The 27,979-nt window shown below is 38.0% G+C and overlaps 3 protein-coding genes across 4 annotated transcripts in view; all 3 read left to right on the top strand.

Annotated features, from left to right (window-relative positions):
* Positions 1-6,564, top strand: part of lingo3a (leucine rich repeat and Ig domain containing 3a) — a 36,660-nt gene extending 30,096 nt beyond the window's left edge. The window contains exons 4-5 of one of the 2 annotated variants that reach the window (XM_077717601.1): positions 1,103-2,571; positions 3,553-6,564. In XM_077717601.1, the coding sequence (XP_077573727.1) occupies positions 1,148-2,571; positions 3,553-3,583 (1,455 nt within the window). In that variant the 5' untranslated portion in view covers positions 1,103-1,147 and the 3' untranslated portion in view covers positions 3,584-6,564. Of the gene's footprint in view, positions 1-1,102 lie in introns of both variants that reach the window. The other variant, XM_077717600.1, reaches the window with a different exon arrangement.
* A 1,636-nt stretch (positions 6,565-8,200) lies between these two features.
* atp8b3 (ATPase phospholipid transporting 8B3) lies at positions 8,201-20,550 on the top strand. Its single transcript, XM_077716496.1, has 24 exons — positions 8,201-8,264; positions 8,877-8,968; positions 9,129-9,242; positions 9,612-9,710; positions 10,861-10,922; positions 12,012-12,084; positions 12,351-12,421; positions 12,658-12,749; positions 12,824-12,982; positions 14,228-14,316; positions 14,391-14,584; positions 14,662-14,870; positions 15,451-15,482; positions 15,592-15,748; positions 16,457-16,645; positions 16,745-16,857; positions 17,093-17,260; positions 17,442-17,553; positions 17,632-17,707; positions 17,778-17,895; positions 17,959-18,145; positions 18,216-18,439; positions 18,596-18,679; positions 20,207-20,550. Exons 1-24 carry the CDS (start codon positions 8,240-8,242, stop codon positions 20,453-20,455), a joined length of 2,988 nt encoding a protein of 995 aa, XP_077572622.1. The 5' UTR covers positions 8,201-8,239; the 3' UTR covers positions 20,456-20,550.
* The window catches only part of LOC144196381 (uncharacterized), a 54,970-nt gene continuing 45,859 nt past the window's right edge, over positions 18,869-27,979 (top strand). Inside the window, exons 1-2 of the mRNA XM_077716502.1 lie at positions 18,869-19,144; positions 21,090-21,220. Of these exons, the coding sequence (XP_077572628.1) occupies positions 21,207-21,220 (14 nt within the window). The 5' untranslated portion in view covers positions 18,869-19,144; positions 21,090-21,206. The remainder of the gene's footprint in view (positions 19,145-21,089; positions 21,221-27,979) is intronic.

The following is a 27,979-nucleotide window of genomic DNA, read 5'->3' as shown; positions in this document are numbered from 1 at the left end:
ATGTGTCAGCACTCTGTCCTCTGTACTACGCCCTGGGCAATCTCTGACCAGCCTTCCTCTTGTGTGGAAAAATGGGGTTTAATAAAGCAGGCCAGTCTATTCCCAATGTTTTAGAATGCATTTTGGGAAGAAAAAAATTGGGCAAAAAGCAGTAGAAAGAATCCAATGGGTTTTCCTTGAATGGCTTAGCCAAACGCCATTCTCTTTTTGCCCCCCACTGCCCCTTTATCAGACAGCTCAGCTTGTATTCTCAGTCACTTATTTTTTTTTTATTCCAGGCTGCCTAATATTCATCCCATAGTCAGGATGAATTGCAAATTATCACCTGGAGTTGGAGGATGTTAACAGCAATATTAAACCGTCCAAAGCGAGAGCAGGTGATCATTTTAAAAGCCTGTAAAATACGTTCTCCCGTCTGCTGCATCATGTCAAACTCATCTGCTTGTTTGAAGAATTTGTATTTTGTTTTTGTACCTCGACTCAGAGGAAAATGTGATGGGTTTGATCACATCCTTATCAAAATGTCTGCTTTTATACATGGAAGAGGATGTGTGAACAGAAATATGGCATCTAATGGATTTTTTTTGTATCTCTGGGATGCACTGTGTGCTTTGATCAGTGGGCTTTTACCTTTCAGATATTTACACTGGGTAAAAGGTTGACTTTGCACTTTTGTGGTACCGTATTTTCACGTCTATAAGGCGCACTAAAGTCTTAAATTTTCTCCAAAATAGACAGTGCGCTTTATAATACAGTGCACCTTATAATACAGTGCACCTTATAATACAGTGTGCCTTATAATACAGTGCGCCTTATAATATACTGCACCTTATAATACAGTGCGCCTTATAATACAGTGCGCCTTATATATGAAAAAAATGACATTCATTGAGGGTGCGCCTTATAATGCGGTGCGCTTTTATAGTTGTGAAAATACGGTATTTAGTTTTGGTGAGTATCAAAGTGAAAGATGCTGTTTTGATCATTTTGATCGAAAAGGATAGAGTAATACATTGGGTGCCAAAACATAGACAAAGAATTCAACCTGCATCATTTTCCCACTTTCTTAACAAATCATTTCCCATCTATTTTGTCTTCTCAGGTGTCTGGCCCAGTGGTTGTAGCCCAGTGAGAAAGCCAGTGTGCCATGGGGGTCTGCTTCAGCCAGGATGTTGGTTGGCCTCTGCCATTCTTTATCCTTCTGGTGATAATCACTGCATGGCCTACCCATGGTCAAGTATGTCCTCAGCGGTGCGACTGCATTAACAAGTTAAAAAGCGTCTCCTGCCATGGTAAGCGCCTGTCTGCCCTACCCGACGGCATCCCATCAGACACCAGGGTCCTGGACCTGAGTGAGAATAAACTCCGTTCGGTGGAGCATGGCGACCTCCTTACCTTTCCTCAAGTGGAGAAGCTGGATCTCAGTGAGAACATGATCAGCGTGCTAGAACCAAATGCTTTTTCCAATTTGCAGAGCCTCAAGTCACTTTCACTAAAGGGTAACCAGTTAAAACTAATCCCAATGGGGGCTTTCTCCCACCTTTCTAATCTCACTTCCTTGGACCTCAGTGGGAACAATCTTGTTATTCTTTTGGACTTTACTTTCCAAGACCTTAAAAGTCTCCAAAACCTGGAAGTCGGAGACAATGATCTGGTTTATATCTCAAACAAAGCCTTTTTGGGTCTGGTGGGGTTAAAGGATCTGACCATCGAGAGATGCAACCTGACTTCTGTGTCCAGTCAGTCATTATCGTATCTTCACAACCTGGTGACCCTACGACTCCGCCACCTTAGCATTTCCACATTAGAAGACCAGAACTTCCGTAAACTGGGAAATCTGAAGGGCCTGGAGATTGACCACTGGCCCTATTTGGAATACATCACCCCCCACAGTCTGCAAGGTCTGAATTTATCCTGGCTGTCCATCACAAACACCAACATCACCTCTGTGCCCACCTCCGCCCTACGTAGCCTCTCCCATCTCACCAGCCTCAACTTATCCTTCAACCCGATTTCAGTCCTGGAGTCCTGGTCTCTGCGGGACTTGCTTCGACTGAAGGAGCTCCATCTGGTCAACAGCAAACTGGCAACAGTCCAACCTTACGCCTTGGGGGGTCTCAGACAGATCCGTCTGCTTAACCTCTCCGCCAACAACTTGTTGACTCTAGAGGAAGGCGCCTTCCAGTCGGTCAATACTCTGGAGACACTCCGTTTGGACAGAAACCCCCTAACTTGTGATTGCCGCTTACTTTGGATCCTTCAGCGTAGGAAGACGCTAAATTTCGACGGCGCCTCCCCAGTGTGCATGACACCCGTGGAAGTCCAGGGACGAGCTTTAGGCGCCTTCTCGGATTCGGCACTGTTTGACCACTTCACCTGCCAGAAGCCCAAAATCCGTAACAGGAAACTGCAGCAGATATCAGCTCGCGAGGGTCAGGTGGTGTCATTTGTTTGCAGGGCCGAGGGCGAGCCCGAGCCGGCGATTTTCTGGATATCGCCGCAACGACGGCGGATCACCACAAAGAGCAGTGGACGTTTGACGGTCTTAAAGGAAGGCACCTTAGAAATAAGGTACGCCCAGGTGATTGACACGGGAACCTATATTTGCATTGCTAGTAACGCGGGAGGGAATGATACATATTTTGCTACGCTTACCGTTAGCGGGCTTCCCCTCGATGCCGCACTCATGGCTAACCGCACTTACTACACGGGGGACCTTAACGAAACCAACCTGAATGACACCAGAGTTTTACTCAAGTTCACTTTGGACCTGAAGACCATCCTTATCTCCACAGCTATGGGTTGTATCATGTTCCTGGGCGTTGTTCTCTTCTGTTTCATTCTGCTTTTTGTCTGGAGTCGCGGTAGGGGACAGCACAAAAACAATTTCTCCGTGGAGTATTCTTTCCGAAAGGTGGATGGGCCGGCGGCCAGTGGAGGGCAGGGTGGCGCCCGAAAGTTCAACATGAAGATGATTTGAGCTTCCTTGAGAGCTATTGATATTGTTTTTTGTTGTTTTTTGCTCTTCCCGACAGGAAATTAGGATGCAAGAAGGATGGCTCGGCTTAAGACAGCTTAATTGGATAGTGGTTTTTCTCAAACATTGTTTTTAAATGTCAAAAACAATTATCAGAGTTGCTCTTTGTGCTTTTAACATTTAATGCAATGCAGAGGAAAAACAGATTTGACTCATGAGGAACTATTAAGATGTCAAACGATACATCCCAGTTTTGTTTATTGGAGAATTTCATTGAAAAGGGGATAGTTATGATGACACTCTCATAAGCCTGCTATAGATGTTAGCAATCGAGCTGTTGATCATTAGATTTTCCACGTTCTGTCTTGTTACCACTTGAGAAACCATTAAGATGTCAACATTACAGCCGAGTATGTTTTCACCAGAATGTGTTTAACGAGAAAGAATGACACCCTACTAAGCCTACTAGATTGTTACAAATGAGTTTTCGATCAAGATGTTTTCCATGTTTTTTCCTGTTATGACTGGGAATGGAAACAAGTTTTGTCATGCTAAGATTGTCCCTTCACTGACAGGATTGGCCACTTATCGTCCATCCACTTTTGACCGCACCTCTTCCATTAGACACTGAAGAAACGTAAAGACTACTCTAGAGATCCAAGACGTTTCAAGGATGCTAACGGTGAGCAAAAAAATCATTTGTTGTCACTCTGGTTCTGTCGTATTTACACCGAAAAAAACAAAAACGAAATAATAATGAGTTCAAGTCATTTTCAGTGTGTATGAAAGATGAGTTTCCACCCTGAGTGTAGGAATTTCATGATTTCGGGGGTTTGTTCAGAAAAGAAATGAGGTTAGGAGAGAGAAAATGCATGGATGGATTGTTGAAGTGTTTTTAATACAAGTATTTTATATTGCATTTAGCTTATTGATGACATTCTGAGATACTGTATGAACAGTCATTTTGATGTTATAGGAACGCAACACTTTGCGTTTTAAGCACATGACTCACTTTGAGAAATAGAAGTGCTTCAATGTGAAAATTAACTAAAAAAAGGCTGTTGCTATGTTACCATTTTAGTAATTTTTCTCCGTTTATGAAAAGAAAAATGCAATGAGGACCTCCCTAGCGATGTCAACTGAATGTGTACATGTAAATGTACCATATATTCTTTCATTTGAAGTACTTATGGGCTATACATATAGGTAAAACACCAAAATGAACATCAATGTGTATTGTAATAAATCAGTATGCCTTCTCAGGCAATATTCATTTAACATTAAATGTAATTTCTGGACACTTTTCTGGAATTGGATGAAAGACACATTTTAAAAATGATCAACTATACATATAGTCATCCTATAATGTTAATGATTATACGTTTCCTAAACGTATTCGTGATGAGTATTTTTTTTTTCAGATTGACTAGAATTATAAAATTATGAAAAATCCAAAAGAATGAAAAAGATGAATTTCCCAAGCTGACTTTACTTTTTATATTACGGATTTGTGACGCCTGGTCTTTGTTGACTTAGCATCGTCTATTCATCTGAAAATGGATTTGATTTTTTTTCCATGATCAATGGAACGAACATAATAACCCCTTTACAACTGTAATAGCAGATGTTGTTTTCATTGGAGCTCAACTACCATATTTTTGGAGCATAAGGGTGCACAAAGCAATTTGGAAAATTACAATCCGCCTCACACACACAAAAGTAGTGTTTAATGTTTAGGAAGAGAAATGTGCGTATTAGTTTTATATTTCCAAATTTCAAAGGTGGTCATTAAATGCCAAGATTTAGCCATTTTTTTCACATTGCCAACAAAAAATGAACACACTGATTGATTTTTAACCATATTTTTTTCCTAAAACGACTTGCAAAAAATTCTGGAGACGACAAAACTTTATCAAGACTGCAAATAAATAGTTCTTGTACAAAAAAACTCAAATTTTTAAGTTAACCTTTAAAAAAATGGCATTAAAGTATTTAAGACTATTTTTTTTTCATTTTTAGGACTTACCAGTAAGCCTTGTGCTATAAAATGGCCCATTTAAAGAAGATATTGGGTGTAATACACAGAATTTTTGTGGAGAAAATGTACTATATTGCACAAAATGTACCATAGTCTTCGACATTCTTTTGCATTTTTGTGGCTTATTTTGCGGAACTGTTTTGTCACGTTTTACAACTCCTTCAAATATTACCGGTACTTTCATCTGAAGTATTCATACTGTCTTGTGCATTTGAGTTCTTTCTTTCTCATCCTATTCACACTCCCTGAGAAAGTGAATGACCTTACACACTTGAACAAAGTGTTGTGATAAAAAGATGAACGGGAGCTCAGTGAGCCGTAATCTTGTTTGGATAGGAATGGAGTTGCAAGAGAAAATGGCTGGAACTCATCCAGGGACTGATCTATTGAAAGTTTAGCTGAGGACTATCCGAATTGGAGCTTTTCCATGGGAATAAATGCCAATTGATTTACAGCATGAAGGTCAAACTGTGAATATATAAAATATATATAATGTCTGGACACCCTTGTTCAAATGGCATTTTGGAAGAAAAAAAAGGACTATTTTTCGGACTATAAGTCGCACTAGTTAAACAAAAACATGTAAAAGTGCATTTTTGGAAAGGCTTTTTTTATTTGATCAGAACTAAGTACAAAACATGTCAAAGTAACAAAAGTCAAATAGATAACAATGGGCTGAATAGGTATAGGTTAAAATAACAGTTTTTTGCAGATAACTGTGCCCCAAAAATAAATAAAAACAGGTTGTTGGTGGTCAGAGAGAGAGAGAAAAAAAAACATAATTCATACTTGAAAATTAGAAGCAGGTCCTGCCAAACAAGACTAATTTAAAGTTCAATTTTCCATCAAAACTTGACAATCCAAGTCATGTTAGTTGATCTAAAAATATCAAATTTGGCCCATCCTTTTCTCTCCTCTCTTTAATTTTAACACTATCTTAATAGTGCCCAATATCTAAGAGAAAAATATTTGCTCTTTCACTGTAGAATTATTCAAAACTGGGGATATTTTTTTAAATTATACTTTCCGGGGTATTCTACAGTAATAAAACTTTCAATTCTTATTTAACATCTAAAATTAAACACGAGACAAATATTACATGTATTTAATTAAACTGATATATTCCCATTCATTCTTAAATCTTGCAACTCCAGATGTGAATCAATATAAGACGCAACCACTAAAGTATCCACGATTCCAGCTTCTAATCAAAGAAAATTGAATATTAATGGGCCCATTAGTTAACTTTATTCACTTAATTGAATGTGAGAGAGAGGTTTAATCCTCAAGGCACATCTCCCCATCTGGAGTTTCCCCATAATTTGACTTTTCTAGTATTGTAGTATGCCTCTGCTACCCTCTGCTGTATAACAGTAGTAGAGTAGAAACTGCTTTGAAATAAGTTGTGCATTGCAAATGATTGCATAATTTTTCTTCGTCTTTAGTGGAAATTGTGATGTAAATACTGAAAGCATTGTTCCTGGAAATTGTGCTGTTTTATATGGTGTTGTTTTATATGTACATTAAACAAAAATGTTCATAAAACATACCATGAAATGACTTTTGTTACCTAACCATTTTTTAGTGAAGCGATATTTAAATTATATATTATTTTTGGTCGAATTTTATGTCATACACTGCCATTGATGACAAGAAAAGTCAAAATAATTGTCAATAGCAGGCAATATATTAATGATTTAAACTGCACTAAAATGTCAACTTGATTTAAAAGACTTGGAAATTCGAAATTAGTCAGTTTTTAATCATTTTAATCACCAGCATATCATCAGGGGACTTAAAGTTAGAATTTAGCTTTTTCAATTTAAAGTCAGAGTTAGATTTAAAATGAGAATTCTGGAAAATTTATTGAGAAATTGTTTTATAATTTATTACCAGCGTATCTTAACTGAAGCCACTGTGGAGATTCTTACATGTAAGATTTCAGAGGATGTATTTTAAAACATATTTTTAATTGGAATCTCAGCAACAGTCGTTGGTTTTCTTAATGTAATATTAAATGAACGCCAGTAGGTGCCAGACTCACATTACACTGCAAAATCTTTCTGTTTTTGCTTTGGGATGAGGTTCCTTCAGATGGTACTTTGACTTACATGTGTTTTATGATGGATGCAATATTATTTATCCCATTTTGTGGTGATTTTTTAAGACAGAAACATAAAAATGAGGTCGTTTTACAACTAAAATATGGATTGAGTAGTATAAGTCAATGCCAATGACATCATTCAAATGTGTAAACAACAACATTGCCCTATGTTATAATTCTCAAAAAGCCTAAAAATACTCAGTAAAAGAATATTTCAAATTTTGTTGAGGATTTTTTAACCCCCAAAACAAATTTAGTTTGTGTTTTCTAAATATAAGAAATAAAATATTTCCCAGAATAACAATAAATGACTATTGAGGTCACTTTTTGGTAAACCCATGTAATCTCCAAAAACATGTTTGTTTAACAATGAACATTTTTTTCCCCCCTCATGCATTCCCTTTTATATATTATTTCATTTTATTTTCAGGCACAATTGCACACTCACACAACTGCCTCAGACTCAACCCCATTATGCAAAGCTTTGTATTCACCTGTAAACTGATCCTTTCCAATGTTTTCTGAACCACAGCAGGTGTGCAACACTCCCACAAACACACTGTCGTCATACTACATTTTATTTCCAAAAAATACATTGACCACTCCAATTTCTTCTCTAATTTTTATACCCCTATAAAGCATTTTGACAACAATAATACTCTTCCCTCTCTCTAGTCGCTATATTCCCAGGTATAAAGTGAACAGGGATTATGTCATGTGATGCAGGACACACCTGGGACTAACTTGGGTGTGGATATGTTATATCATTATTGTCTGAGTGGAGCAGAAGAAAGGAAAGTGTGTACCAAACAGCATGTCAACAATACTTTCCATAATTCCATGGTAATGCAAAAGGAATCGATACTATCACTACAGGTAAGCAGTTGTGTTGTCTTTATGTTGGCTACACTTTTTTTTTCCCTTCAAGATTTTAGATTCATGCCTGAGGCTGACTGAAAAGAAGAGTGGATGGTAATTTACAAACCATTCACCGCTAAGAAGGCTTGTGTTGGCATGGTAACGCTATGTAATGAGTTACAAGATAACTAAGATGATCAGAAAGTGTCGCTTTTGTCCCTTTGCAGCACAAAGTGTACATGTTACTGAGTAGGTCATCGGCATGGATAAGGACGACATGGAATCAGGTATGTTTTAAGAAAACGGGGTGAGGAACAGTTTTTGATGTGTGCTTGAATTTCTACAATGAGATTGTTATTTATTGTGAAAGGGCAATTTAATAGAAATTCAATGCACAAACATTGGCATGGTATGTTTTTTTAATTGTTTGTTTATTGTGAATTGCTTACACCACCAACACTTAATTGTTTTACCAACTAAAGGATTTTTTTGATGAATTTTAGCCATTTTGTTTCAGGCTACTGTAAAATCGACTTTGTTTTTTGGGAGAAAATTTTAAGTTTAATATCCAAAAAGCATTTTTAAATGGTTTCATCGTTTTCAAGAAAGGAATTTGGTGGAAGGATTTGGTTTTTGTTGATTGGGTTGGACATTGGCCAAAAACATGGTGTCAAAAAATACACAAAAAGTCATTAAAAAAATAATTGGACAATTGTGATCCAAAATAGCAAAGTGAGTTGAATGCCTAATTTAGCAGAACTTCACTACAAAACCATGTTTTTGCATAATTTTCCAGCCATTTTTGATTTACTGATGGTGGTAGGGTAGTGTCCCTTCCAGGGATGCTTGTGATGATAACCCCTGAAGATATTTCAACCCAAGTTCTTGTGTACTAGCAGATCTCACATGGCAAGTGAGAGCCAATCAGCGTCACTATCACAAAGGGCATCAGAAGAAATCCTTCCTGGGATTCCGCTGGGGTCGCTGCTCGGTACGGACCTCCCTTCACAATCACTTGATTTAAAATACTCTGCACATTTTACAACACATCAGAGATTTGACTGATATACTACGTATCACAAAGTCCCAATTGCATTCCCCCCTTTTTGTCTCAATTAGTAGGTTTTTGATTTTGGACTGTGTGTTGCCAGGACAACCAAGTACGCAGCTACAAGTACACAGCTCTCACTTTCCTGCCGATGACTTTGTTTGAGCAGTTCCAGCGAGCCGCCAATCTCTACTTCCTGTTCATCATGGCGTTGCAGGTCAAATTGCAACTAAGTCTTTAAAATGTGTTTTAGATTAAAGGGAGTTGCCAAACTACACTATATACAATGTATAGTACTGTTTCACTCACAAATTTGACTGGAAAACTTTATTTTTCATTTAAAGGCTGCACGAGACTGTAAAAATCCTCTCAAGCACAAACAGTGGATCAACAAATGTAGACAAGCAAAAAAATATATACATTTCAATGCTTTTATTTGGTGTTTGAACAGTCGTCAAACTGATAAATGCTATTTAAATTAATTTCAATGGGGAAATCTAAATTAGCGATGAGCAAATTGAAATCAATAAATTTCACCCGAATTCCACTGCAATTTTTGACACACATCCTCTATTTCTTCCCTCAGTGCGTCCCCATCATTTCATCAGTCCAATGGTACATTTCCATCATCCCAATCCTTCTCATCGTCTCCGTGAGAGGTGCAAAGGACCTTCTTAACGACATGGTGAGACTGCCACTCCCTCTATCCCCCACTGTCGTTTCTCACGTAGCGCTCGTCACCTGACTCGCCATCAATACTCGTCTTAAGAGTCGGCGTGGAGGCCCCACGCATGAGAGTTTCCACACTTTCCTTTGTGGTCCTCAATGACTCCTCTTTCCTCTCCTCATTGACTAAACCAGTCGTCCCAGTAGCATTAATTCCCCTGCTATATCATTAAAGCTTTTCCCTCTTAAACGACGGCATGATGTTTTGCATGCACGACTCTCTGGTTAAGTGCATCGCTGAGTTACGGTCGTTAACGGCTCTCCGGCTGAAACGCTCGCTTGACCCCTCTCTATTGACTAATCATTTAGCAAAGGGTGTAAATCTCCTCCTTGGGCCAGTAATGGCGCCTTTCCTTTCTATCGTCGCAACCTTTTCACGGCCATCTTACTAGGTCGTGGTGGCAAGTAAAGTAGTGCAAATACTTTGTTACTTTTCCTCAGATTGGCCAATTGGCCGCACACATGAACTTTTTGAAAGAGAAAAGACGACTATTGTTGTCAATGTGACTATTTCCTCATCTAAAGACTCCAGCACCCCCCGCGAGCGACCCGAGTGAGGAAATTCAAGGAGATATATATGAATATATATGTAGGAATATATATAAATATATGTGTGTATATATTTATATATATATATATATATATATATATATATATATATATATATATATATATATATATATATATATATATATATATATATATATATATATATATATATATATATATATATATATATATATATATATATATATATTTTTTTTTTTTTTTTTTTTTTTTTTTTTTTTTATTTATTTATTTTTATATATATATCTCCTTGAATTTCCTCACTCGGGTCGCGGTGGGTGCTGGAGTCAATAGATGAGGATAACTATTGAATAGATATCCTCTAACTATTTTCTTATCTCTAGAGGGGGAAACTACAAATGAAAAAATACAGTATTATAGTCTCCTGTATAGTATATAGTCTCCTGCATTAGAAAAAAAATGAAATAGCTTTACCTTCTGTTTCCCTCTTTGTTAGGCTTAGAGAGTTAGTTAATCAATTCATCTACTTAGAGTGGGAGTACATTTGCCACCTCTGGCTATCACTCGTGTTGTGATTTCAGGCAAGGAGACGCAGCGACTCGGAGGTCAACGCCAGACCGTGTGACGTGCTCATCTCCCAGAGGTGAGGAGACGGGAGGGTTTGAAACCCGCTTCTAATGAAGCTCTAATGAAGCGTAAATGAGCGAAAGGCTGGATGCTCCCCAAGGCGCCCGTTTAGAGGCGAGCGTGTGCCATTCCGCCGCAAAAACAAGATCAAGTGATCTCTCAGCAGGACGTTTTATTGTTTTGTAATCATTTTAATGTGATTTAATTCGGAGAGGTGTTGGCTGGTTTAGGAGGATGCTGTGGAGAATCAATGAGCCATAAATGCTCATAGCAACTGGAAACAACAACTCAAATGCAGCTGCTATTATGTTTCATAAATCTTATTGTCTGGTGAAGGCTGTGAGACAAGCGTTCACATTGATGAGAGTGAAATAGAAAAAACTAATGTTGTTGATATTTAGGATTTGAAATTATTGAAAAATACATACAGTGGTACCTCTACTTATGAATTTTACCCCAAAGATCCGGGAAAAAAAATCCAAGTTAAAAAATATCAAACGAAATTAAACCACGTAAATGCACCTCATCAGTTTTTTTTGTTATTGTTTTTGTCGTAACTAGAGTTGCTTTCCCATTGGCTATCTTCCATCACCTCGCTGCCCTCCCATTGGCTAAAGGTTTTATTTATACATTTCTCAAAATTTAAGTTAGTATTTTTACTATCTTATTTGGTACATTACAGCTCTTTGAAACTTTTCTTTTTCACTCTGTTTTTAAGTAAAATTACCCATTATTTTCATGTTTCTTAATGTTGACTGGTTAAAAAAAAAGAAAAAATACATATTTGGTTGTTGTACTTTAACAAAATTGCTGTGTAATTCAAAAACATGCTTTTAGATAATAAAGAAAAGGCAAGACAACCCAAAAGAAAGTGTGTGATTGCAAAGGTCTGAAAAATGAGCGACCCATATCAACACTTTCTTTTGTGTGTCCAAAAAAAAATAATCACCTGAACGCTGAGAGAAGAGCATCACGGACAATGAGCATAGACACTGTCATCAATCAGCTTGACTTTCTTTTTTTTCACAATGTGGAATCTTGGCCAGCATTTGTGTGATATTTTAGGAAGGTGAAGTGAATGAATCATTTGTGCCGTCTATTTCAGCTTCAACAAAGCGCAGTGGAAGGATGTGTGTGTGGGAGATATTGTGCGCATCCACAAAGACCAAACCATCCCCGTGAGTCTTAAAAAAGACATATTTTGGAGTACAAAGGGCTCAACTTATTAGTGTTATTGATTTAAAAAAAAGTAGTATAAGCACCAGAATCAAAATACTGCACAATGTATACACTGTCATGCAATATAAACACAGAAAAATTGAATTTTAATCCTATATAAAATAAAATACATTTAAAAATTCAATTCAGACTAAAAATAAGAAATACAATTGTTCAAATAAGTGTGTATTTTACTCTGATTTATTTATTTTCCATTTATTGTCAGGCAGATGTTGTGCTCCTATGCAGCTCTGAGCCTCATAGTGTAGCCTATGTGGAAACAGCTGACATTGACGGGTGAGACTTTAATATAAACATTTCTGATTTAATGCAGCAGATTCAATATACCAATGGTTAGTTGCTACTATGCTTGATTTCTGTCATTTTCCCAAAAACATGCATTTTTAGATTATCCTACACATATATGCATGATATTGTTCTGAACCAGAGCATCTCAAAGGGTTGTCTACCTACCACAAGTAATGCATAGCCCTAAAAAAATGAAATATGACATGTTATTTCTGCTCTCACAGAGAAACAAACCTGAAGCTCCGACAAGCTCTCAGAGCAACGCACGACAAATTGACGTCTGAACCTTCAGAATGTACTCTTGCCAGCTTTGATGGTAAATACACCCAACATGATATGACAAATACAACAATTTTTTTCTCTTAAATCGACAATTCCGTGATTTTCCAGGCGTGGTGTTCTGCGAGGAACCCAACGACGGCATTCACGTCTTTAGAGGAAAGCTCCACTGGAAAGACGAACGATTCCTATTGGACAACGAACACCTCCTCCTCAGAGGGACCGTCCTACGAAACACGCTTACCGCCTACGGTTTGGTCATCTACGCTGGTACGGATTGATTCCTTAACATAAATTAATCCTCCAAATTTTTGTGGAAGGAGAACCCATCACAAGAGTGCAATCCAAAATGTCCTTAGATCACCTTCTACTGCTTCAAAGGCAAATTATATTATGTCCAATGCATTATAAGGCTAATTATGCACAATGCCTTTGAAATGTGGGTCACCTGACATCGCCCGGATCAACTCACATGCACACACACACACACCCTCACACACTCTTTTTAAGTGATCATTGATCGCATATTGCCGGACCGACGTATGTTCAAATCCTCCACAGATGGCTTTTAGGCCATTTGTCATATTGTGCCTAGCAATACACACCGATTAAGATTCTACTTCATATATTTGCCTTGACTTTGACCATCCAGACACGTAGGGTAGAGATGGCAATAATAGTACACTATTTTGAGATTTTAAGACTTAAAGTTTCTGGTCATGATGGCAGGCCTTCACATTAACCAATTTCATAAGTAAACATCACTATAGGGTGCCGTTTTGTTTATGTACATTATAAATGAGTATTTGGTCAAGGTCACGTGCACAAAATATGTGTAGTCTTGCTACCAGAGTGAAAAAGTGAAGATTAAATGGCAAATGTTAGTGTTTAACAAATGAAACAAATTTTATCTTAACCTTATATATATAATACTTTCATAGGTGTTCAGTACCTTGGACAGCTCTTCTAGTACATTGAACAGCTCTTCAAATAACCTATTCTAGGGTAAATGAATATTGTGAGACGACAATTTTGACTGGGATTTTGACCAGCAGCCCCCCGTCAAAGGCAGCCAAACAGTTATAAATAAGTGCTCTGTCAAGATTTTATAGATATATGTATATCTAAATCTATTTGTGCATGAAAGGGTTAACTCAACAGCACTATGGTAGTGTGGACATATGGTCAGCTATAGCATACATATTTATTTCAAATCAATCCATTTCTTAAAGGGCCAGTTAACTCCTAACGACAGGCCCAAATAAATTCAACAATTCATCGATTTGTCCCACGTAGTTAGTCATTATTCGCATACTCACAATCCAATTCCAATCTCCATTTCCAGTCTTTTGGAAAGTATCTATTACACCAGGCATCCCTTGAAGGGAAGGTACTTCTCCATGCATTCTATCCAACTCTGTACAACAAGGTCATCCTGCTCAAGGGCAGGGTCGGCAACCGTCTGCCTTGCCAGGCAGGGACTTGAACTCTCGATCTCGTCAATGTGCGACCCAGGTTCCGACACCAAGGTCCTGAAGAACTGCGGGAAAGTGCGGGCCAAGAGAACTCGCTTGGAGAACATTCTCAACAAAGCAGTGATTGGGGTGACTTAATCATTGACTTATTGATTAGAGTATTACGACTTGTGCCTAATGAACTGTCTTCTGACCGTCCACAGATTGTGGCGTTTTTGTTGTTGGTCGTTCTCCTTCTGGCCATCGGCTGTGGGGTGTTTACACACCGGGTCATGATCCGTACAGAGTTTCTCTCTGCGCTGGTCATCAATGGAGATCCGGTCTATGCTGGATTTCTGGTCTACTGGAGCTACTTCATGCTACTCGGTCCTGTCGTTCCCATCATGCTCTATGTCACGTTAGTGGGAACCTGCTGTGAGGGGTGCTGGAGATCAGGCTGTCAGTCTGTGATTGTTTTTTTGTGTTGCCGTGCAGGTTTGAGATGATCCACACGTTCCATAGCAAATTTATTAATTGGGATTTGGAGATGTACTGGGAAGAGACGGACAGCCCAGCCCAAGCTCGGAGTACTTCCTTGTGTGAGGAGTTGGGCCAAGTGGAATACCTGCTGAGCGACAAAACGGGGACGTTAACGCAAAATCATCTGCTCTTCAGGCAATGCTGCATTGCTGGGGAGATTTACGGTATAGATTTACCTTTTATCTCAATTTTAGGATCACATCTCCAATAGGTTGTGTATGTAGATAAAGAAAGGGAGATTAGTTTCCAAAAAGACACATTTGGCAAGGCTATTCTAACTTTGTTTATGTATTCATCAAGTCAGAACAGATTAGTGTATGACTATTATCATTGAACATGCTAGTTTAGCATTTTTAATTCTTATGTATGGAAATGCACCTAATTGCAAGAATTTCTTGCTATAAATTGCTTAAAAAATAATAGTTGCCCTTTCTTAGTGTTTATGACTTATTATTATTCTTTTTCTATTTTTTTATCATTATTTATTTAATATTTCTAAGCGATTTCCCGTATGACCAAGTATCACTGCAATGCAAAATGTAGAAATAAAAAAACATTATCTTCATTTAATTCATAATTTACTAAGTTGATCAATATTAGTTTTTAAAATTCCAATTGAACTCAACTCAGTTTGATACCTTGTAAAAAAATTACACTGTAATTTACAATTATGATTTCAGCAATAGATAAAAAACATATCTAAACCTTACGGCCCATTTATTATCATCAATTTTACTCCAACAGGTGACGCATCCATCAGGGCAGAGGATACTGAGGTATTACATGATCAAATCCTTAATGGATCCTCAGCCATAATGTACATCATCATGCCATTTATGTTTCTAATACTCATTGTGTTCTGTCCTACTTTTTCACGTGTTGTAGCTGATGGACCTCTCCTGGAATCCCTACTCCCGCGGGGGTCTCTTCATGTGGGCACCCACCTTAGTGGAACGTGTTCGAGCACAACAGTGTCCAACCGTCGTTCGATTCTTCACAGCACTGACGGTGTGTCACACTGTCATGGCTCAGTGGCAAGAAGGTGGGGAGGAAAGAATATCGAGTGTTACCTTGACATCCAAGTGACCTGCCCAATGAATTTTTACAAGATAGAACGGTCATTGCATTTTATTTCTAGAGCTGAGGGCAAATACTTGAGTCTTAATCATCGAGGGGGTGGGGGGTGACAAACAAGTCTTTACAAAAGAACCCAACCATTTTAATTCGTTCATTTGTCAAGTTTGGATTGGATTGAATAACTTTATTCATTCCGTATTTGGGAAATTCCGTTGAATACAGACACAGCAAAAGACAATGTAGACATAAATAGATAGGAAATAAGTTAATAAATAAATAAATATATAAATAAATAACATGTTGCTGAAAAAAAATATATATATACATACATACTAAAATATATATATACATACTAGTTACTTAAGAGAATAACATTAAGCAGATAAAACAAAACACCTGCTAAGAAGTTTAAAGTAGCTTTGTGCTAACACACATTTGGAAAGGCCATAACTGAGCTAGCATCCATGTTGAACTCAAGCGATAAAAACAAATCCAGACATATTCCTGAGTATTCTAGTAATATCCAAGCATGAAGGATTATCTTCCTGGAAAAACATATTTTGGCTCGGATCTCTTATGATTCAAACCCCTAAGCAGGCCACTTCATGTCTGACACCCCTATGCCAGATAAACCCATTTTCCAAATATTTTCCCTTCCCCCTTCCCCTCCAAGATGCTCTTGTTTACCAATCATCTTCTCCTGATGAGGAGGCTCTTGTGGGCGCCGCCAGAGAGTTAGGCTGGGTTTTCCTCTCCAGAACCAGAGACGTAATAGACGTCTCCGAGATGGGCGTCAAGCGTCACTATAAGCTATTGGCTTTACTTGACTTCACCAGCCAAAGAAGAAGGATGTCGGTTTTGGGTGAGGGAATCAATGACTTTATGCTTCACTCTCACTCTTTGAACTGCTTTTTGGGGGTTGCTTTCAGTGCTTCTTGTGTTTTATTCCCATATGCTGCAGTCCGGGAGCCGGAGGGGGGTTTAAAACTCTACTGCAAGGGAGCTGACATAGTGATACTGGAGAGGCTGCAGAGGGACTGTCCACATCAGGAGAGCACTGAACAAGCCCTGGAGGTATGTACATCCACACAAACATGCTGATGGACACAACAATAGCTTGAACTGTACAACAGCTATTTCTCTGAGGGACTTTAATGGGAATTTCACAAAATGATGTGGCCAGAGAAGCGGAAATTCTTCAATCTGTTCAGATTAACTGTTAACTATAGCGGAAACGACTAAGCACTCAAAGGGTTTACATGTGGCTTGTTTCTTTTATTTTTTTTGTTTTTTGTGTGTGTATTTTTAGTTGTTTTCCCAGTCTTGTCTGAGGACCTTGTGCATTGCCGTTCGATCGGTTTCGGAGATGTCATGGAATCGCTGGAGTAAAACTCTGGCGCGGGCCGCTGCCATGCCGATCTTTGACCGTAACGTCTTGCTGGAGAAGCTTTATGATGAGATGGAGCAAGATTTCCAAGTGGGTTCGTTATGAAATATTTCAAGGTTTTTTAATGTGGTTTGGGAAGATTTTTGAATGTAATTTTATATTGGACAGTGATTCAATAGCTATTTTTCAAAATGTATTGTTAATATTATATACATTTCAGCTGTTAGGTGGATGAATACAATTTAATTTTGAATTTTTCTCTGATTTGTAGCTTCTTGGGGTTACTGCCATAGAGGATCGACTCCAAGAAGGAGTTCCTGAGACCATTTCGCTCCTTAAACAAGCTGGGATAAAAGTATGGGTTCTTACAGGAGATAAAAAAGGTATGGCAATTAAAAAAATGGCAAAGATATAATACAAAGTGTATTTCCTAATTTGTTGTTATCGTTTCTTCCAACAAGAAACGGCTATTAACATTGGATATGCATGTAAACTACTGGATCCTGGCACAAGATTACTGGAATGGCAGGAATTGAGGTCAATCATGATTGGGAATCAAGAAAATTCCTCTATATAGTATTACTGAAAATATATATTTGATTTATAGGCAGATACTACAATCATCAGAGCCTGAGGTTGATTTCCTTAAAATCCGACAGCCAGATCTGTGGACCGTTCAAAAGGTTCCAGTTCAGACTGCTGTGGTTCTTACTGGACCTGAACTGGTAAACTAAATAAATACATTAAAAAATGCTTGTTGTGCTTGTTAACCTGGTGTTTCTCTACAGACAGAATTTGATCAAAGACCAGAATGGGGTGCTAAATTCATGAGCCTTGCTCGCCAATGTCAAACCGTGTTGTGTTGCCGGGTGACACCAGGCCAGAAGGCAGACATTGTTACTTTAGTCAAGGAGCACACAAATTCCATCACATTGTCCATTGGCGATGGCGCCAATGATGTTAATATGATCAAAAGTAAGTCAAATAGTATATTCTTTTTTTAACATGCAGTTCTAATGCATTTTTTTTTTGTTGTCCACTTGAGCTGCCCACGTTGGTGTCGGATTGGCGGGAGTTGAGGGGGGTCAAGCCGCGCAGAATGCAGACTTTTCCTTGTCCAGGTTCCGATTCCTGCAAAGGCTCTTGCTGGTCCATGGACGCTGGTCATATTGCCGCATCGCCCAATTCCTGCGCTACTTCCTCTTTAAGACCTGTAGCTTTGCATTAGTGCATCTATGGTTTGGCCTCTTCAATGGTTACAGTGCTCAGGTGTGGCCCGTGAATGAATTAAAAATTATATATCAAGAATTTGTTGATCATCTGTTGGGGTATATTCTTGGTTTAAGTTATTATTACTACATGAATTAATATAAAACATTTTTTTAACAGTTTAACTCCTAAAAATGAAATATTTCTGTCTTGCAGTCTTTGTATGAGACTTGGTTCATCGCGCTTTACACTACCTTCTACACATCGACCCAGATTTTGTTTCTGGCTTTCTTTGAAAAGGTAATACAGTTGGCTTTTTTTACTGTCTTTCATAATATTAATATGCATATAATGGTTCCGTACTGATTTAATGACTCCTGAAAAGCCTCAATTGGCCAGCCAATCAAATGACAAAGAAACTAAACGAGGCACCTGGTGGATCAAACCATTTCAAATCATAATTGGATTTACCATATGACAGCAATAACATGAAAACCTAAAATAACAACAAAACAATAAAACCCACATATATATATTTCATCACTTTACAAATAAGTCTACTTGTAAAAAAAATGCAAATTCTCAATCTAAGGCATATTTAAAGCCAGTTCCAAAATTAGCATGAAAACCACAAACCCCCTTGAGATTGCAGACTCTTGGTTTGGTCCATTTAACCTCTATATAAAACACTGACTCCCACATTTGGGCTGTTTGCCACTCAGTTCTCTGAACTTGACAATTAATGCAAGGATTTCATCTTTTATGGTAAGAATGAACATATTTATCCATTTTCTTGAGCAATGTTGTGGAAATTGCAAAGGCTGTGTTGCGGTTTTGTTATTTGTGGTCCGATTTGGTTTGAATTTCTGGCAACTGTTGATTAAGAAGAATGATTTGCAGCTGAACAGTGGATGCTTTTTGTTTTAAATGAAACTTTCTGGATCCTTTCAATTCAACCAACTTTGCTCACAAAGGCTACTCACTTCAGTAAGTTATTCCCTCATTTTTATTTATCATTTACCTAGCTGAGGCAAACTATTCCACAGAGGGTTCACAGTGGGTTCAGGTTTTCATTCCAAGCCATAAAGATGCCACTTTTTTTTACCAATCTGGTGTCCTACAAGTGTAATCAATGGATTGCACTCTTGTTTTCTGTATCTCATTGTTTAAACAGTTTCTGCTGGATCGGTTGGAACAAAAACTTGGACCCACAGTGGCCCTCGAGGACCGGTTTGCCCACCCATGATATTGTCTAGCTAGTATAACCCGGAACCTATAGCTTTAAGCAAATAGATGTACCTAAACACTAGGTATACTTTAGCTAGGAATTGACTTTAAGCTACCATAGTTTATAGTTGTTGTGTTCAGATTAATTTATAGTAATAGTATTTTTTTTAGCTGAGGCATTTGATCCTTGCTTAAGTTAAAACAACAGTTAGTACTTGTTTCTTCTTTGCTCAATTGTCTACTAAGCTTGTGATTTCCCATTTTAAATTCATATCAGTTTCAATTTAGTTTCCTTATGTTTTTTGCAGTGTATTTCGAATTAGCACATTTGCATTAAAACTGATTCAAGAGTTATCTTTTAGGTTTACAATTAAAATATTTCATCCGATGAACATTTCTGACTCAATCTTGACAACATACCAACTATCACCATTGCTTGACTCTGGCGCCTCAAATCAAATATGAAAATAAATGTTGAATTCGCCTCTCCTGTTGAACCTAAAAAAATCATTTGAATAGAAGTGCAGTCCTTTGACAACAATACTGTCATTAGCTTTGATCGGCAACATCCATCCAAGTGATTTTCTGGTTCCATTGAAGGACGTGAGTGCAGAGAACAGCTTGAAGTGGCCTGAGCTTTACCAGCGTGGACAGAGGCAGGAGCTTTCCAGTCCCATAACGTTGTTTGGGTCACTTGTGTACGCCCTCTATGCTTCATTTGTGCTTTTCTTCATCCCCTACGGAGCCTACTACAATACTGACGTGGACTACCAGACCATGGCGGTCACTGTGTCCATGGCAGCCGTATTTACTGCCAATATAGAGGTCAGAGTCACATACAAAGGATAGAACAGCAGTATTGTTATTTCCAGGGGTGCTCATGATGCTTCTTTTCCGTTCCATCAGATTGTGTTGTTGACCAAAAACTGGACAAAGTTCAATATAGGATCGCTATGCGTTTCATTGCTTCTCTACTTTATCTGTTCGAGGATCACGCATAGCAAGTTCTTGTTCCAGAGGGCACCTGCTGATTATTTATTTTACGGTAAAATTCTTTTTGATTGATCCAATTGACAAATTCATGACAATGTGATACTCATTATTTTTTGTACAATATTTGCTGACACAATTTGATTCAAGGGCCTTAATTTAAACCCAAAATGTACACATTTAACTCCATTTCACTTCATGCAATGAAATCAATGCAATTTTTGATGTAGTATTGGACAATATCAGAAATTTGAATGAAAATCATTGTTTTTGCAAAACTACCAATCTAAGATAACTTGTTTTTTTGTGCAACATCAATTCTGATTCAAATATGCTTTACCAATTGATATATTGATCCAGATAATGTATCATTACGTTATGTAATTTGTGATCTTTGTTTTTTTTTAAACAATTCACAATTAGATAATGTTTTTAGTATTTCATAGTATTTCTCTTATGTAATACCGTGTTTTCTTTGTGGATTTTTTAACAGGCGCATCTGATGAGGCTTTTGCCAATCCAATAGTTTGGCTTACTGCTTTTCTTACTGCCTGGACGGCAGTTTTGCCTTCATTTACCTTCCACGCCTTCAGTATCGTCCGAATTTACCATGGAAAACTCAAGGTAAGACTACAGTCCAATGTTTTTTACAGGTAAAAATTTTCTCGAATTAAAAAAAATATATAAATATACGATAAATACGGTAATATGATACAGGTTCACAGCGTTTCCAACCAGCCATTGGAACTGAATTCAAAGTTCAGAGGCAAAACGGCTCTTTGACATTCCTCATTTGCCGTCACTCAAGGAGCCTTTTGGAATTCTTTTTAGGAGTCATTTAGGTGTCACCAGATGGTTACTATAAAAAAAATAAGAATTTGCAATGGTAAATACTGTAACATTGTAGTATTTGTGGTAGGCTATTTTCTAAAATGTAACTTTAACTCACTCACTGTCCACTTTTGATCTGTGATGTTTTCCTTGTTTTCTACTTTTCGTATTGAAATGCAAATAAATGTATTTTTCTAAATGTAATAACATTCTCGTCTATTATTTCAACCACTAAAATATTTTTGGTGTATCCGTGTTAAAATATGGTGATGAATTTGTGATATTTATGTATAATTCAGAGTATAAAATCTGTTAAATATCAAAAACTTAACATTATTGCATTTATAGTTAAATATATAAAGGTGCATGTGTATATAAAAATATTGGTGTCAAACAAACAACAAACCAATGACTTTTACAATTGTTTTATTCTGTTAATTTATTTGAAAACACGCAAATTTACCCATATTATCCTTTTAAGATGTTTTTCCTCAACAGTGATTTTTTTCCTTTTCCCTTTTTCAAAGTCTCAGCAAGAGTGAAACTCTTTAAAAAAAAATTAAAAAACTAAAAAAATAACAATTAAAAACAAAGAAAACAAAAAAAAAGTCCTTCACAGGCTCTCCAGCTTCTGCAGTGGGAGGGAGGGAGGGAGGGAGGGAGGGGAAAGAGGCTCTCTGAGTAGACGTGGGCGTGTCCTTTTGTCTACTTGGCTTGACTATGGATGGGTGTGTGTATATGTTTGTGTGTAGGAGGTGGAATGGTCCACTTTTATGACCCGTAGAGCGGCGTGGAGAGCTGAACATTGTCTTCTTAGTTGCTCGCCCGATTGTCATACCTTCGATTTCATCTTTGGTTTCAAAAGCCAGACATTGCCCCGCCCCTCCCTCCGCAATGTGTGTCTGTCAGTGCAATACAAGCCACCAATCTCCAGACCACTTTGTAAACGTACAAGTACCATGTCAAACATCTTTGCGTTGATTGTGTGTGGCCCTTCTTGGCACTTTTTGGGGGTTCGCAAAGACAATCCGACATGGCGCAACAAAAAAAATGAAAAATTGTGGACTCCATTTTGTGTCAGTGGCAGTTTTGGGGGGGGTGAGATCAGTGCTTCGCCCCTCCACCTTGGCCACTCGCTACTTTAACCCTGAGCGGCAAGGGGGCGCTCTGCTGCCTGTTGTAGTGAGATGGATGGGGGGTTTAGGGGGTAAAATGGAGAGGGGGGGTTCTACACGCTGACCCAGCAGCAACGATTAGGATTGGGTGGGGTCAGGTGTTTGCATAGTTCTGTGTGCAAAAGCCACCAACCGGAGCCTTTTCTGTATTTTTCCCTATCAGAAGAAATAAGTGGTGGGTGATAGGATAGGATGTTCGGGTTTTGCACCACTTCTGGGAGAGTTGTTTTGACTTGACATAGGTTAAAAGTTGGTGTGTAGACGGGACATGTCACCAGGTGTTTGGCAGTAGGACACAGCAGAGCGTCCTGACTCAGACAGCCTCTTTTCCCTGGTGATTTGCTTGAGTCCGTACAGTGCCCTCCCATCCAGTGTCCTCCCCCCCTAACTGGCCTGCCCCTCTCTCGCTACCTTTTTTGCCCCCGTTTGTTTTGAAACTGATTGTCTTCTACTATCACAAAGACACTTGGTTCTGATTGATTAACAGGTAACAGAAGAGGGAGAGCACAGTGTGACTAGGGAGGGGGGGGGGGGCGTCCATCTTGGCGGAACGAGCGACCTTATCCCATAGAAGCCGAGTGACATGCGCACCAGGCTGTTTGACAGTAAATGCCTAGGCCTCGGCGGGATTGGTCGCAAGCCCCAAGTGGGTCCGCCGTTGTTTTTTTTTTTTTTGGTCAAGAACTGTTTTTTTTTGGCATGACAAATATTGCAACCCATCGTTTAGAAGAACATGAGAAAAACACTTGGTCGTTCACAAAGATACAAAGACGTTCGTACACAGATTTTGAAGAGAAGCATGTGGACAAACATGGCGGTGAAATCAAGAACGGCTCGGACCTGTGTGCGTCCCTCTGATTAACTCCAAGTGAACAGCCCTGTCTTTGGAAAAGCAAGACGCACATTTTGGGCAGGAACCGAACCGCTTCGCCGCCGAAAGCTGAGGAATGAATGCTATTGATTGGCAGGAGCAGAGTCTGACCTCCCCCATATCGCACGCTACCCCCCCCCCCCTACTCTCTGGAGTTATATACATCAAAGAAAACATGGAGGTGCTCAAGGGGGGGTTGCAACAACACATGCACACAACCAGTGACGGATAGTCTCAAAAACGAGGACCCCCCTCCAATGCTGAAAACCCCCAATCCTCCATTTTTGTTGTTGTTGTTGTTGTTGTTGTTTTTTTCATGTTTTTGACTTTTTTTTTTTTTTTAGCTAACCAAAATATTCCCTCCCACTCCCAGATTTTTATTTTTTTTTCCCCTCCTCCCCACCCAAAATCACAGGTCAGTCCTGTTGGTTTCTATACAGTTATACAATATCCATGCACAAAAGAAACAAAGAGGCACACCTTTTTAAATGAAAGGTGTTGGTCTTTGTTATTCTAAGAACATTAGGAGCACTTGAACAAACCCGCAAAAAAAGTCATTTCATCCCCCAAACCCTAGAGAAAAGACAACTTAAGGGACAGAAGAAAGATGATGGGGAAATTTTTTTCTTTGGTTTGGCATTTTTTGGTTGGGAAGAGAACCTTTTTACACAATTATGACGGACCAGTTAAGTTTTGTCTTACTGGATTTAGGGATGTAACGATATATTGGTCTGGATGTATACACAAATTGGTTTAATAATTAGCCAATCAAATTGATTGAAATATTGCCATGTTTTGCTGAAAAAAAAATGTTGGAATTCAAATTTGTAAAATGTTTCTGTGACATAATGTTCAGAAATGTATAAATTACTCAGAATTTTTGTATTACGAAAGGTAAAGAGTAGCTTGTTGTGGTTAACTACGTTAAATTGGCTAATATTAGACTGGGGCCATAAAAAAAATGAAACATCAAATTATGATTAAATTGTACAGCTTTCCCACTGTTTCAAAATTAAAGCCAAATTTCCAATTCCATGATATGATATTCAATCTGAGGACACTTATTTGATTTTAGCTTATATTAAAAATACTGCCATCATTCAGTTGATTGAATACAAATGTATGTATTATTTATCCCTATTTGTTTGAATAACAAGCATTTTCATTTGCCCTGTCAAATTTAATTGGACAACTAGCCAATGTTTGTCCCTGTTTGTAGAAAAAAAACATTGATATTTTGTGTTTTAACTATTTCAACTTGATTGTCCTTAACAAATTGATATATCCATCTAACTCAATTCATTGTTACACCCCTACCAAAAAGTATGGATACCCAAAAAAATATATCTTGACTACTACTAGCAAGTAAAGACGTCATTTTGAAAAAAAGGCTTTCATACGTAAATGTCCAATTAATTATGAATGAAAACTCCCATCTTTCTTATCTTCTGTCTCTTTTTCTGTCCCTCCACACATTCACCTCGTCTTTTCCTTCATTGATGAAAACAAGTACAGCAAAAGTACAAGGAAAAATGACCAAAAAAACAACCAAAAAACAAAAAAGAATCATTCTTTTTTTTCTTTTAACAGTATAAAGCTTCAAGTCACAAGTTCCAAAACTAACTATCATAGTGTCATCATTTCATAATCATCGTTTTATCATTAGCAGTATTATTTTCACTTTTTTTTTAAATTACATAAAGTTTACATGAAAGGTTTTTGAGGTATTTCAGAATTAATTGTCAAACACACGCCTACTGTACTCTTTGCGCTAGCCAGCGGGGAGCGTGGGGAGGGGCTTAGGGTATTGGACGGACAAGGTCAAAGGTCGGGGGAGGAGAGGTTACTTTTTTATGTGATTTTTCTCCACTTTTAACAGTGCAGCTTCTGTGGCGAACTGAGATGATGAGTTAGGATATAAAAAAAAAACAAGTCAAAAAACCCCTCTGGGCACCCGGCACCTCTTGCCTTTTTTTTTTTTTTTTTGCCTCTCTCTGTCTCTGTTACACAAAAATATCTCTGAAGTGAGAGAGGCAAAAAAACAAAACAAAAAAACAACAAAAAACCAAAAGAAAAAGAAAAAAAACAACCAAAAAAAAGACAGAGGATGTGCCGGGTGGGAGGGGCAAGAGCTTTAAAAAAGACCAAAAAAAAATAAAAATGTGACAGATGGAGCTAACATATCATTTTGGATTGAAATAAATGGCGTATAGAGATTGTTTTATAGACTTTCTACATGATAAAGTGCTTGTATTCTAGTGTATCAAGATGGAAAGTCAATATGGGAGAGAATGCTGACACAGTCCGTGTTTCTCTCTCTCTCTCTCCCGCCTCCCCTCCCTTCGTTAGTGTCCATCCAATTACGGGTGTGTTGTTTTGGGGGAGAAAATGAGGGTGTGCTACCCTTCTTGTGTGTAAGTGTAAGTGTAAATGTGTCATATAGCAGTGCAGTCCCACCCGTGGTTGAAGGAAAAAGGCACTCAACTCTATCCTGCATGTTGGCCACCGACCATTTGGCCAACTGCAGTCTGACTGCGCTGTTACTATCAAAATGTGTGTTATTTTTTTGTATTTTTTTTCTTGGATGTAAGACCCCCCTATCCACCTCCCCAGGCAGTTTTTGGAGCAGTAGGCTGCAAAATCTTTGGTATTAGTGGCGGTTTCTCAAACCACTCCATTTAGTGAGGTAGCCATCATTGGTTTTCTCACTACAAACATTTTTGTCAGCACTCGAGCTGATTTGTCACGTATTCAACCCCTCCCATCCCATTTTTTTTTTTGTCTTTTTGTTTTCTGGTATCACTCTTGTAGCTCGTTGTTGTTGTTGTTGTTTTTTTAAGCGGTCTTAACTCACTGCTTATAGCAAGGTGAAGTTAAGTGTGTTCAACTTCTTTTATCCAAGCTTTGCACTACACTGACTACATTGTTGGAAATGCTACAGTTGCATCTGAAGACCACACATTGAAAAAGTCCCGAGCTTTCAAACAAACACACACATGTTTTTCTTCATCCGGTCCATTTCAGGGGCTCAAAAAGTACCACAGTTTTGACATAAAAATGCCCCCAAAGTTCTTTTTTTCTCCTTCCCTGTAGGATTTTGCTCCTCAAAGTCCATCCGAATGCTAAAATCATACCCCAAACCATCCTTGGTTAGCCATTTTGCTCTTTTAGAAAGTCTTTTTTTGTTTTGTTTTTCATTTATCAACAAGGTGCCTTTACTTTTTGCACAAGAGTAACAAGAAATAGAAACTTTGTGTCTACGTACGGTACTAATTGAATACCCGCATCGTTTACAGAGAGGAAATGGTGAAAGGGAGGTAGAAAACAACAAACAATAAGCGCCTGTTTTTTTTTTTTGGACTGTTTGCTCTTTTGTATTATTGTCTTTGGATAGTTTCAATCTTAATTAGATAAAAAGCTGATTGTTGATTGCTATGGCGAGCTCATGCCGCCCCCCAAACTGTGTGTATGTCGGCCCACTACTGTCTTGTCTGATTGGAATTAAGGCAGTAAAGCATTGGCGTAGAATTTATTGTAGCATTTTTGACAGCTTGAGAGTGGGCTATACGATAGCCCCTTTGTGTGTAGTGTGGTTTAGAAATATGGCATGCCAATATTAATAGAGTATTAAGGCCACACTGAAAAGAAGCTGAGCTGAGGTGATTTTTTTGTCAAATTGGATGGAAAGTCAATGGTGGTCAATGGTAAATTTGTGTAAAAATCTGGGTTTTTGTTCTTCTGGTTTGAATGGAAATCGGTGGGTGGGGTTTGCAATAGTAGTGGTTTTCATGGTATATTTTTATAACTATATTATGTGTTTTTGCTGTGTTTTTTTAAATATGATAGATGTGAAAATTATGCCAGTAGGTGGAATATGTATATGTATTTGGTTCTGTTAATTAATATGCTTGAGATAACTACAAAATGGATAATAGGAGTAGTGTCAAATTTGATTATTTGGAAATGTGATATGTAATAGTTGATTCAATTCAGTGGTAATGAGGCTAGAAGTCTTGCTAATGGATTTGCCTTTTCAATTTTAATTGCAGGGTTGGTGATTTTAAGTTAAAAGATGAAATATTATGCAAAATACATACAATAAGAAATGCAACATAGGCATTTTTATCCAATTTTTATGTTTAGTAAAAAAGGTACCTAATTTTTAATGTTGTAATAGTTTTAGTGAATTACAACCATGTTTTTCATGGGTTAAAAAAAAAACCCTTTTTAAAGAATACTTTGCAAAATGTTTAATAGTTACTATATTGTTTTTGGTAGGATTTAGTGTTTAAAAAACTGCTCTAGAATGTGTACGATAATCAATATTTGTCTTAGAAGGATAAAAAGTGTAACACTTCTCCCTTTTTGAAGGAAAGTGGGGGTCAAATGTTTTTAAATGAGTGAATTTTTGCAATATATGGTTAAAATGACCTCCTGCTAGACTTTGCCGGCTTCCTTCGATTTTGACTTTGTTTGTCGTTGCGTTTCATTGTGGCCAAAATACTC

Source organism: Stigmatopora nigra, chromosome 5 (genome assembly GCF_051989575.1).
Source record: "Stigmatopora nigra isolate UIUO_SnigA chromosome 5, RoL_Snig_1.1, whole genome shotgun sequence".
Lineage (NCBI taxonomy): Eukaryota > Metazoa > Chordata > Actinopteri > Syngnathiformes > Syngnathidae > Stigmatopora > Stigmatopora nigra.
Note: the sequence above shows the minus strand (reverse complement) of the source record. Positions and strands in the feature narration are given on the sequence as shown.

Coding starts and splice junctions, on each gene's coding strand:
- atp8b3 (XM_077716496.1), top strand. CDS start 8,240: ATGGATAAGGACGACATGGAATCAG. Junction 9,711..10,860: donor AGGACCTTCTTAACGACATG/GTGAGACTGCCA, acceptor TTGTGATTTCAG/GCAAGGAGACGCAGCGACTC. Junction 12,085..12,350: donor ACAAAGACCAAACCATCCCC/GTGAGTCTTAAA, acceptor ATTTATTGTCAG/GCAGATGTTGTGCTCCTATG.